The sequence below is a fragment of the Ips typographus genome, linkage group LG5 (genome assembly GCF_016097725.1).
Source record: "Ips typographus isolate SLU linkage group LG5, UJ_Ityp_2.0, whole genome shotgun sequence".
In the NCBI taxonomy this organism is placed as follows: Eukaryota; Metazoa; Arthropoda; class Insecta; order Coleoptera; family Curculionidae; genus Ips; species Ips typographus.
In genome coordinates, this window is record NC_138426.1 from 1,717,532 (window position 1) to 1,730,947 (window position 13,416).

General features: G+C 34.4%; 1 protein-coding gene and 1 long non-coding RNA gene across 2 annotated transcripts in view; both read right to left on the reverse strand.

Moving 5' to 3' along the window:
• LOC145728923 (armadillo-like helical domain-containing protein 3) overlaps positions 1-13,416 on the reverse strand; it is a 35,759-nt gene that overhangs the window by 12,394 nt on the left and 9,949 nt on the right. The window contains exons 4-5 of the mRNA XM_081979476.1: positions 8,394-8,614; positions 5,028-5,387 (exon numbers count right to left, since the gene is read on the reverse strand). Coding sequence (XP_081835602.1) covers positions 5,028-5,387; positions 8,394-8,614 — 581 coding nt within the window. The remainder of the gene's footprint in view (positions 1-5,027; positions 5,388-8,393; positions 8,615-13,416) is intronic.
• LOC145728937 (uncharacterized) lies at positions 3,369-4,156 on the reverse strand. The gene is made up of 2 exons (XR_014178202.1): positions 3,777-4,156; positions 3,369-3,558 (listed from the first exon to the last, which is right to left on the reverse strand). It is a non-coding gene; the product is annotated as an uncharacterized LOC145728937 (long non-coding RNA).

A 13,416-nucleotide genomic window follows, 5' to 3' on the forward strand; every position in this document is an offset into this window, starting at 1 on the left:
ACACTACATGGTTCGCTAGACCGGGTGTTTGTATACTTTTCCCCGATAGGCCAATTTCCGGCCCTAGTTCACTCTGTAGCGTCGAGGTTCGCTAGACCGGGCGCTACACGATAGTTCCGTATCCAACACAAACGCTACATGGTTCGCTAGACCGGGCGTTTGTGTCATTTAGTAGTCCGGCCGCACTTCCTGGCCCTGTCTTTTGTTGACTACGCTACATGGTTCGCTAGACCGGGCGTAGGAGGCAAGTTTCTACATCCTATTGCCAACAAGAACCACTACAAGGCTCGTATAGACCGGGTGGTTCAGTAATACCCTTTCCCAACCCTTTTACCGACCCGTGACACCGTAACTGTATTTGCACTAGGACGGTTAATTGCTTAGTTGTAAACGTAGACCTGCATTGTCCCTGTAATTAAGTTTGATTCATCTTGTACCTGTAACATTCATTGCATTGCGTGGCTTTTTAACTTTCTGCCTTATACCGTTGACCTGTTTTGCATCGCATCCGACCCGTACCGTAACTAAGTTGCACACTCTCACTCTCGTTCTTGTTTAATTAAGGGGAGGGGGGATTTAAGATACGTTTGTTTGCATAAGTATTTGCTTTAGTTAAGTTTGCTGGCATTGTAAGTTAATCACATAGAATATACGTTAGTTGATTGGTACTTTTGGCTTTTATTAGCGTTGTCACCAACTGAACCACTGTTACCACAGATTGTCGGGAACCTTGTCTCCAGCTGTATAAAAGCTACCAAGGCATACGAATTGTGTTTCCTGGTTCACATTTCGAAAATTCTAATTACTTTCTTAAAACCAGGTGGCGCCCGAGGCAATTCTCATTAACTTTTGTTCTAGAACATACTTTAATTCGAACTCCCGAATAAATAGCGTCACAGATGTGATAAGAGAGGTATCAAGAAACATTCAGTATTTTTGGCTATTGCGCTATTGAGATTATAAATATCTAAACACGAAGAGTCTTTCAACTTTGCAATGGCTTGGGATACCATTTCACCCGTTATGTAAGGAAAGTAGAAAGAACATTCACCAACCGACGCCCGCGTATCAGCTATGCGCCCCACCGCGTCCTGCCCAGAAAGATTATCTAACAGAACGTCAGTCATAGTGGCAAAGTGTAAGTGTATACTCTCACAATCCATCGCATTCAAATTACTACCCAATACATTTCTATTAAGCTCAAAGTTAATCAACTTCCAAGAAGCTTTATTTTTATTGTTAGACTGGCCAATAAAGTTATTAAAGGTCGTTCGCCTCGCCATTGAGATTTCTTTATCATATTCACGTTTCAGCTGTTTGTAAATATCTGTACAATATGGGTCATTTTTTTTATCACAAAACATCTTTATTGTTGACAATAGATCGCGTTTGCTTCGAAGGGAATCGGAAAACCAGTTTACGGGGGCTTTACGATTATTACTAACCTCTCTTAAGGGAAAATGTTTTTGTACCAGATCTCCGTATGTATTACAAAGAAGAGAAGCCATATATTCAACATCACACGAACAGTAAAACGATCGCCAGTTAATGGCAGAAATAGATTCACTAAAACTACACATATTTTTCTGGTTAAACTTCCTACATAGCGTAGGTTTTGTAGGTGGTAACAAACCTTTATTCCATAAAAATGTCTGAGCTTTATGATCAGAAAGACACGGCTCTATGACCCCAACACTATATTCTGTTACCGAAATAGTAGTTAAAACATTATCCAAACATTTCGATGAGTTTCTTGTCGTTCTTGTAGATTCTGTAATGGTAACATGTACACCAAAAGAATCCAAGACACAAGTCAAAGAGGTTAAATTAGCGGAGCTACTCTGAAAATCCACGTTAAAATCCCCCACTATAACTAGATTAGCATTGAATCGTTGCAAGTGCTCGAGAAGCCCCTCCAACATTACTAGAAATGAATGCTGTGGACTTGGTTTTTTTAAAATTAAAAACCAATAAAGATACATGTTTTATTTGTATGGTAAAACATTTGATTTATCTTTTGTATGATTTTTTAACCCACTCTGTTTATAAAGGTTTGCGGTTTATAAATGTTCACCTAAAATGGGTGAATTGAAATATAATTTTGCTAATCTTGTTTTAAATTCAATAATTTCGAATTTAAAACAAGAGAATTAAAAAGAACCATTTTTTTAATATCGTAAACGCCCTTTAATCGCCAAACTGGCGAAAACGTCTAGAGATATGAATTGGATTACTAAACAAATAGTGTGCTTCTCTATCCAATATCATTATTTTCCATTAAAATGACTACATGCTAAGATTTATGATAAAACATATGATATTCTTTTGAAACTTTTTTTTGGGTCACCCTGTATCTCGCAGTGTATGTTTTTTACTTAAATTGGGTAGTTTTAAGTGTAAACTTGCTAATCCCGCTCTTCTTCCACAAAAGATCTAAAGAAATTGTTTAATTTTAGACAAGAGAATCAAAAGTAACCACATTTTAAAAATTTTGCAATACATTTTGTAAACGGCCTTTAATCGCCAAACTGGCGAAGAAGTTTAGAGATATTGACCGCAAGACTCGATTAAGGCTATTGGAAAACGTAAAAAATGTTTTTGCGAGAAATGGCGTTATACCGAATTTTTCATTTTTTGACTACACCTCAGTCGCACCCTGTATACTCGGATTTGTGGCACCTTTCAAAAAGATCATTTAGGTCAAAAGAAAGAGGAAGAAAATACCTTTTAATCCTCAAAAAAATTATTAGAATCAAGTAAATCAATTTGAAGAAGCAGCCGCTCAAAAAAGAGCAAACATTTTGCTGTCCTATTCTTTTTGACGAGCAGTTTAGTAGCTGCAGATGCTTGCCAATCTGGGATGGGTGAAGTTCTAGTTCAGCGATACGCTGACGGGAATAAGAAGGCGGTTTTTCCACGGAATCTCAACGCCAGTATAGTCAAATCGAGAAAGAAGCTCTTGCCTTGATTACTGCAGTGGAAAGGTTTCAAAAATTCTTGTGGGGCCGCCATTTTATTCTGCAAACCGAACACCGACCGTTGCTTGCCTTATTTCAATACAAAAGATATGAAGGGTCTCAAACGCTGGGCATTAAGACTGATTGGTTATGATTTCGACATTGAATATGTGAAGACCGAAGAATTTGGTAAAGCGGATGCCCTATCACGGTTAATTGATGAATCAAAAAGGAACTCAACTGACTCGGAAATGGAAATGGTTATTGCTGTAGTTCAAGCTAATAATAAAGAACTCAATGGTGTCGCTGTCGAAGTTATGGGATCTGCAACGATGCGGAAGACTTTGCAACGTTTAACGCTGGAGGATTCTGTATTTCGAAAGATTTCTGATCGAATAAAAAACGGATGGAACAAGGCAGACTCTAATGATACATTACCTATCCATTACTGTTCTCGCGGAATGAGTTTACCCGTGCGTCATCCCCCTGTGATTTAGAAGTAGACATGCATTATTGACTTCATCCTTGTCTATTGTTCACTTTCAGAAAGGGTAAATATCTAAGTGAATGTCTTCCAAAAAAAAACATTTACTGATTAGTGCTTCTATGTCAGTCATTGTCAGTTTGACAACCATCGAAATTTATTTGATTTGTTTACTATTAATTATTTTCCGTTTCTTTGTGTTGTTAATCATTTATAAAGTTTTCTATTTACCACACTGCCACAGTTCTTTTAAGAGCTATTGTTTCTACGCTTTTAACATTCTGTAAGTACTTTCATAATATTATTATTAATATTTTTATTTTTTTTATGTCGACTGTCACGATCTAATCAAAATTGGCACAATTACTAACCTGTTTCGAAAAAAAAATGGGAGTGTCTATTATGGTTTTTATTTAGCCATTTGGTTTTTCGTAAATTCGGAATTACTTACTATTACAGTATTTTTTTAGAAAATGCCTGGAAAAATTCTCCACAGACAAGCCCAGCAGTTAATTCTTAACCTTTGTGAATATTTTGAATTGGAAAAAACTAATGGAGGACCTTTAGAAGCTTTATCATCAGTTCAGGAAGAAAATAAGAAATTTTAAGACCTTACATATTCTTACTGATGTATTTTTTTTGATACTAGAAGGTTGTAGCTGCTTTGAAAATTTCCCGCAAAACTGTTTATTCAATTCGGTAAAAGCAAGCAAGTGATCTTATGATTTCCTCACCTAGAAAACCTCAATCGAGACGTTATCGACGGGTCAAGACCACTGATTTATCTGAAAGCATTAAAATGGATGTTCGAAATACATTATATGATATGTACAACGATAGTATGTTAATAATAGTAAAATATATCTACTTTTGTAAGAAACATCTATTAACATTTCATTGTTTCCAGAGACTGAGATTTTTGGGTTGCATTATAGATTTTTCATAAAAATTTCTTCAAACATATTAATAATAAAGTCATAGAAAAAATAAAATAAGTGTCTAAAATGTTTTCCAGCGGGTTTAAAATAAAATAAGTGGATTGCAACCTGAAAATGAGATATGAGATACTACAGCATCACTCAGAATGTCTTATTGAATTTTTAATTTGTTGTATTTATTTTAGAGAAATATGTAATCATCCAGAACCTAAATCAAGAGCTTAAAGTTAAAGAAATACTACATATTGGTAATACATCTCTACGAATTTTGGTAAATAAATTAGGTTTCAAATTTAGATGGAATTCTATGATCCAAACGGAGACTTCTCATAAATAAAAAATGTTATTTCGGTCAAGATATTTTTGATTTGCTTTGGTATAAGGTTGTTTTAGTGCAAATTTACAGCCAAAGATCTCTACTTTCTGACTGACAATACACGCAAAATTTTAAACGTGACGAAGCTTTAGACACGCTCTTTTCTATAATATGAACACAACAGGTTTGTTGACGAAAACTTGATTTGATTCATATGATTGTAAATGACGTAGCCTTCGTGACGCACGGGTAAACTCACTCCGCGAGAACAGTATGTATACAGTTGAAAAACACAGCTAATAACTGAATTATTAATAAAAATAGTAACTTACCCATGGAATACACATTGTCAAATATCTGATGCATTCTAATTATCTCATAGTAAAGTTCGTCGTAACTGCCGGGAGTAGGTAGGAAATTATCCCCGTAAGTAATGAAGAAGTTGAGAATATTTACGATCTTGATGCAAAGCTCGAAAATGTTCATTTTCTTTCCTAGATAATTCTCATTTTGCAGAATAAACCGCAATAGAGATATTAGGGCAGTCCACAAATCCTTCCACACGTAGTTAACTCGAATTCTGCATTTCTTTTGATAACACAGTATCCTTTGGATGATTCCAATGCACAATACGTAAAGTTCCATGGGAAATTTTTTCATCATGTGACTAAGCATAAATTCGACCAGCAAATCTGGAAAAAGTTACAATTTTAGATCGGTTTTGTAGGCGCTCGGTTTAACGGTTAGTCTGGAGCAACTATAAACACTAATGGCGTTTCCAATTGGCAAGTTTAGTGCAAAACTTATGTATCTCTATCCTGCTCTATCTAATGTCATTGAAATAGTATGGCAATACACGAGTTTTGCACTAAACATGCCCATCAAAAACGCCATAAAATGAGCAGATTTATACCGGGTTAGCCTCACAAACTGTTGATTAATTTTAAAACAAAAATTTTAAATTATGATAAGTTCGATGCCTCCTACTTTAAAAAAAATATTTTCAATTTAACAGTTTTGACGTTAGTGACAGTTGTCACATGGTTCCGGAACACTATTTAGCTAGACGGTCAAGTGACACTTGTCACTACAACTGTCATAAACCTCAGAAACACATCTTGTTTCGAAAACGGTGGGAAACTTCAATTTTTTTTTTGGTTTTACGGCCTTCACCCGCCTGGACTATTTGGCCGGCAAAACTTTAATTGTTGCAAATTCTAGTCAAATTTTGACAGTTTTGACATTAGTGACCGACATCAGGTGGTTCTAGAGGAAAATTCAGATATGTAGCCATATGACAACTGTCGTAAATCTCAAAAATACGTTTTATATCAAATACTGCAAGAAAACTTTTCTAAACCCTGATTTTTGCAACTTTAGAGCATGGTTTGACAGTTTTGACGTTAGTGACAGTTGTCACATGGTTCCGGAACACTATTTAGCTAGACGGTCACGTGACACTTGTCACTACAACTGTCATAAACCTCAGAAACACGTCTTGTTTCGAAAACGGTGTGAAACTTTAATTGTTGCAAATTCTAGTCAAATTTTGACATATTTGACATTCGCGACAGACATCTCGTGGTTCTAGAGGATAATATAGCTAGACAGTCACGTGACAACTGTCGTAAATCTCAAAAACACGTTTTATATCAAATACTGCAAGAAAACTTTTCTAAACACTGATTTTTGCAACTTTTGAGCACAGTTTGACAGTTTTGACGTTAGTGACAGTTGTCACGTGCTTCTGGAATACTATTTAGCTAAATGGTCACGTGCCAATTGTCAATCCAACTGTCATAAAACTCAAAAACACATCTTGTTTCGAAAACCGTGTTAAACAGTAATTCTTGGAAATTCTAGTCTAATTTTGACAGTTATGACATTAGTGACAAGTATCACGTGGTTTTAGAGGATAATTTAGCTAGGCAGTCACGTGACAACTGTCAATAATCTCAGATACACGATTTATATCAAAAACTGCAAGAAAACTTTTCTAAACCCTGATTTTTGCAACTCTTGAGCACAGTTTGACAGTTTTCACATTAGTGACAGTGGTCACGTGGTTCTAGAACACTATTTAGCTATACGGTTACGTGACAATTGTCAATACAACTGTCATAAAACTCCAAAACACATCTTGTTTCGAAAACGGAGTGAAACTTTAATTCTTGCAAATTCTAGTCAAATTTTGACATTAGTGACAGGCATCACGTGGTTTTAGAGGATAATTTAGCAAAACAGTCACGTGACAACTGTCGAAACTCTCAGAAAAGCGTTTTATATTAAATACTGCAAGAAAACGTTTCTAAAGAGCTTTAAGATCTAACATTTTTGCAACTTTTGAGCACAGTTTAACAGTTTTGACGTTAGTGACAGTTGTCACGTGCTTCTAGAACTCTATTTAGCTAGACGGTCACGTGACAATTGTCAATACAACTGTCATAAATCTCAGAAACACGTCTTGTTTCGAAAACGATGTGAAATTTTAATTCTGGCAAATTCTAGTCAAATTTTGACATTAGTGACAGGCATCACGTGGTTTTAGAGGATAATTTAGCTAGACAGTCACGTGACAACTGTCGTAAATCTCGGAAAAATGTTTTATATTAAATACTGCAAGAAAACTTTTCTAAACCCTGATTTTTGTAACTTTGGAGCACAGTTTCACAGTTTTGACTATAGTGACAGTTGACACGTGGTTCTTGGAACACCATCTAGCTAGACGGTCACGTGACAATTGTCAATATTACTGTGATACACCTCAGAAACACGTCTCGTTTCAAAAACTGTATGCAAACTGTGTTAAACTTTAATTCTTGCAGATTCTAGGCAAATTTTGACAGATTTGAATAAGAAACACACTTGGAATAAGAAAATGACTGTTTTAAGCACATTTTTAGAATCCTCATTAAATTTCCTATCCAATAACTTAAAAAAAACACTACAAAAATTGGTACAGTCAGTGAGAAAAGTGGTGTCAAAGTTCTGCTAGAAACACAGTTTGGAATGACAGTCAGGGACAAAATCACCTGTCAAACCCACCTGTAGTAAGAAAATTACTGTTTTAAGTACATTTTTAGAATTCTCATTAAATTTCCTCTTCAATAACCTAAAAAACACTAGAAAATTTGGTACAGTCAGATAGAAAAGTGGTCCGACATTTCAGTCTAAGCTTCCGATATTATTGAAATGCAGCTTTACGTTATTTACCATACAAAAAAGGCAGTTTATGAGTATAGTAACACCAACTTACATTAAGTTTGAACAGAAAATAAGATGAAATTATACAAACATGGCTGTTCCATTTGAAAAACTTGACTTTCTGCCCTTCTTGGACTTTTTGAGGTCAATTTTTGACCACACCGTATCATTATTTTCGGCATTTTTGTTTGCCTACTTTATTAACACGACAAAACACAAAAAAATAAAACGTTGTCTGATATGTATAAATTGAGATTGTTTTGGGGACTAAAAATGTCAAATTTTTCACAAAACGATTGGGTGGCTAACTCGGAACTCTGTAGATTGTCACAATAAGCGTTGTGTTACGCCTCTCAGTAACTCCAGCTAATGCAGCAAATATTGTTAAAAAGTTAACAGGAAAAAAACATTTCCTGCACGAAAACCGAGCTGCGTTAGTAAAAATGAGAGCGCTATTGCCAAATGTATTCATTTTACAGAAGTACGACACTTACCCAACAATGTGCAGACCAGTGATTGACTTGACGTAGTTTTATCGTTCGACAATTTTCGATGTCTCATTGGTAACCGGTGCAGTCTTACTTTAAAACCTAAACTGACATCGTGCATCAGAGAGTTTGCGTATTGATCCTCCGATATACAACCGAGTATTAGAAAACATAATTTTACAGTATTTGAACCAGCTTCAGTCTTTGTATCTTGCATCACAATTGAACTATGAAAATAAAACACAGTGTTAGTGTTTTAGTTAATTTTAGTATATTTAGGGCCAGTTTTTTATGTTCAGTTCGAGCGGTAAACCACTGGGACATTACTAGTCTACAAACTGTAGGAATTAGTGGGCATTACTTGGGAATTGACAGCATTACTAAGAATTAGTAGGCATTACTGGACATTGAAAAGGTCTGAGTTATATTTATTATAAACAAAAATATAAATACTCAATGTAGCGGGTTTGAGGACAATAAAGACAACTTCTCTTTCAAGAAAAATGCCAACGTTAGTATAGAAGAAAGTGCACATATTAGGTTAAACCATGACTCCTGTGTTGCGACATCCTCTATTAATATTGACCAAACTTGGTTAAATATTCTAGAGGAGGAGATAACACTTGGTCATATCAAACAAAACTGAAATTTCTTGTAATTTTGTTTTCATTATAAAATCCACCTTTCACTACAACAATAGATAACCTTTCCTATTGCAATGACAAAAGTCAAAATTTATGTCAATTTTCATTGACAAAACCCTTCTCGGAGTTCCAAATTGAACATTATCAGGTTTAATGTTTATTAAGTTGTTGTTTTCTGTGTTCTGCCGTTGTGTTCTTTTTTAGATTCTCTGAAGACGGTGGTAGATTTTCCACCGAAACGTCAGCGTTTTTAGGTATCAAGACCGAGCCTAAGTCCGTGGTCTTGTGTTAGGACGACTAGGTTAATGTTATTTTCAGCTTAGTTGAAAATAGTGCGAAATTCCATTTTCCCAACCAACTTTTTTGTGTGAAACAGAAGACCCAATAAACAAAGAAAAAACAAGAGGATGCATAAAAAAAATGATAAAAAATATAGTCAATTTACACGCCCTCTAGCGGCCAAACCATCTAACCTATCAACCCAAATTGCTATATTTTTAGAAAGCTTATTTTATTGGCTATCCATAGACGTATAACACTCTAGGAAAAATAGTCCAAATAAGCGAGTTATTGAGGATTAAATAAGAGGATGCACCAAAAAAGTGATAAAAAATATAGTCAATTTTGACGCCCTCTAGCGGCCAAACCATCTAATCTATCAACCCAAATTGGAATATTTCTAGAAAGCACATTTCATTAGCTATTCATTGACGTATAAAACTCTACCAAAAATAGTCTAAATAAGCGAGTTTTTGAGGATTAAAGAGGATGCACCAAAAAAGTGCTAAACAAAATAGTCAATTTAGACGCCCTCTAGCGGCCCAACCATCTAACCTATCAACCCAGATTGCAATATTTTTCGAAAGCACATCTCATTGGCTATTCATTGACGTATAAAACTCTACCAAAAATAGTCCAAATAACCGAGTTTTTGAGGATTAAAGAGGATGCACCGAAAAAGTGCTAAAAAAATAGTCAATTTTGACGCCCTCTAACGGCCAACTCGTCTAACCTATCAACCCAAATTGGAATATTTCTAGAAAGCACATTTCATTGGCTATCCATTGACGTATAAAACTTTACCAAAAATAGTGCTATTAAGCGAGTTCTTGAGGATTAAACAAGAGGATGCATCAAAAAGTGATAAAAAATATAGTCAATTTAGACGCCCTCTAGCGGCCAAACCATCTAACCTATCAACCCAGATTGCGCTATTTTTAGAAAGCTCATTTCATTGGCTAACCATCGACGTATAAAACTTTACCAAAAATTGTGCAATTAAGCGAGTTATTGAGGATTAAACAAGAGGATGAACCAAAAAAGTGCTAAAAAAAATAGTCAATTTTGACGCCCTCTAACGGCCAACTCGTCCAACCTATCAACTCAAATTGGGATATTTCAAGAAAGCACATTTCATTAGCTATCCATTGACGTATAAAACTCTACCAAAAATAGTCCAAATAACCTAGTTATTGAGGATTAAACAAGAGGATGCACCAAAAAAGTGATAAAAAATAATATAGTCAATTTAGACGACCTCTAGCGGCCAAACCATCTAACCTATCAACCCAGATTGCTATATTTTTAGAAAGCTTATTTCATTGGCTATCTATTGACGTATAAAACTCTAGGAAAAATAGTCCAAATAAGCGAGTTATTGAGGATTAAATAAGAGGATGCACCAAAAAAGTGATAAAAAATATAGTCAATTTAGACGCCCTCTAGCGGCCAAACCATCTAACCTATCAACCCAAATTAAAATATTTCTAGAAAGCTTATTTCATTGGCTATCCATTGACGTATAAAACTCTATGAAAAATAGTCCAAATAAGCGAGTTATTGAGGATTAAATAAGAGGATGCACCAAAAAAGTGATAAAAAATATAGTCAATTTTGACGCCCTCTAGCGGCCAAACCATCTAACCTATCAACGCAGATTGCGATATTTTTAGAAAGCTCATTTCATTAGCTATCCATTGACGTATAAAACTTTATCAAAAATAGTCTAAATAAGCGAGTTTTTGAGAATTAAAGCGGATGCACCAAAAAAGTGATAAAAAATATAGTCAATTTAGACGCCCTCTAGCGGCCAAACCCTCTAACCTATCAACACAAATTAAAATATTTCTAGAAAGCTTATTTCATTGGCTATCCATTGACGTATAAAACTCTATGAAAAATAGTCCAAATAAGCGAGTTATTGAGGATTAAATAAGAGGACGCACCAAAAAAGTGATAAAAAATATAGTCAATTTTGACGCCCTCTAGCGGCCAAACCATCTAACCTATCAACACAAATTGAAATATTTCTAGAAAGCTTATTTCATTGGCTATCCATTGACGTATAAAACTTGATCAAAAATAGTGCAATTAAACGAGTTCTTGAGGATTAAACAAGAGGATACACCAAAAGAGTGCTAAAAAATATAGTCAATTTAGACGCCCTCTAGCGGCCAAACCATCTAACCTATCAACACAAATTAAAATATTTCTAGAAAGCTTATTTCATTGGCTATCCATTGACGTATAAAACTCTATGAAAAATAGTTCAAATAAACGAGTTATTGAGGATTAAATAAGAGGATGCACCAAAAAAGTGATAAAAAATATAGTCAATTTAGACGACCTCTAGCGGCCAAACCATCTAACCTATCAACCCAGATTGCAATATTTTTAGAAAGCACATTTCATTGCCTATCCATTGACGTATAAAACTTTATCAAAAATAGTCTAAATAAGCGAGTTTTTGAGGATTAAAGAAGAAGATGCATCAAAAAAGTAATAAAGTAAAAATTAGCATATTTTCTTATTTTTTACATTTTTTAATTAATAAACTAGACTCTCCAGTTGTGGAAATTCAGAAAGTTAGTGGGTATTGTTAAGCTAGGTTAGGTTAGATTAGTTAATGGGAAAAATGTTGAATTAAAATTTTACTCAGCGGTTTACCCCTCGGTTCAGTTTAACATTACTCTAGAGTTTAAACTCTAAAATTAGCATTGAAATCTAAAAGTTAAATATCAGAGTGAACACTTAACTGTAACCTATTAAACAGGCCTTTAGTATTGTAAGAGATTCCAAGCAGTCAACTGGACTTATGTCGTTAAACGGATGATCGTTAAACTATTAGTGAGTCCATCTGAAATTGCTAGAAAAAGCTGCAATTTTGTCTTTTTTAAAAATCAGGTTCTTGTTTTTTTTTTATTATGCGATTATTAGCTGTTTACATTGATATTTGTAGGTGGCTCCCAAAATACGACTGAAAACCTTCTAAAAATTGCCAGAAACCTCTGCAAATGTTCTGCACCTAAGAATTGTTGGTATTTAGATACAGCAAGTTCATATGCATAATTGGAAATGTCATATTTAGAGTTTTTTAAATTTGCTATGGTTCTTCAATTTTTAAAGTTTTATGGACTGCCTTGAAACCTTTTCTTCAGTTAAAACTACAATTTTCAGTACCGGATATCAATTGAGATTCCATGCTGAAATAGCTGGTTTGCCAATTCTTCGAAAAATACCATTGAAAGTTTAATTTCCAGATTTTAAACGGTTTTCAGACTAAAACTGGTTAATTTTATGCTCTGAAACCGTTTCTTCAGTTAAAACTACAATTTTAAGTGCCTGAAAACCTTAAAAACACAACTTTTGAATTAAAATATCCTGCTACAATGACTAGTTTGTAATTTCTTTAAGAATGACCACTAGAAGTCTAATTTCAGGACTTTAAACGGTTTTCAGACCTAAAACTGGTTAATGTTATGCCCTGAAATCTTCTTTCATTTAAAACTACAATTTTCAGCCTCTGAAAACCTTAAAAATGCACATTTCTATCAATTGAAATTCCATGCTGAAATAACTGGTTTGCCAATTCTTCAAAAAATACCATTGAAAGTCTAATTTCAGGTTTTTAAACGGTTTTCAGACTAAAACTGGTTAATTTTATGCTCTGAAACCGTTTCTTCAGTTAAAACTACAATTTTCAGTGCCAGAAAACCTTAAAAACACAACTTTTGAATTAAAATATCCTGCTACAATGACTAGTTTGTAATTTCTTTAAGAATGACCACTAGAAGTCTAAATTCAGGGCTTTAAACGGTTTTCAGACCTGAAACTGGTTAATTTTAAACAATAAAGCTATTTCTTTAGTAAAAACACAGTTTTCAGTACCTGAAAACACTTTTTAATTGAAATTTCATGCTTAAACGGCTGATTGGTCAATTCTTGGAGAAATATCATTGAAAGTCTACTTTTAGAACTTTAAACTGTTTTCAGACCTGAAACTGGTTAATTTTACGCCTTGAAACCTTTTTTTTAGCTAAAACTACAATTTTCAGTACCGGAAAACCTTAAAAACACAACTTATGAATTGAAATTCCATGCTGAAA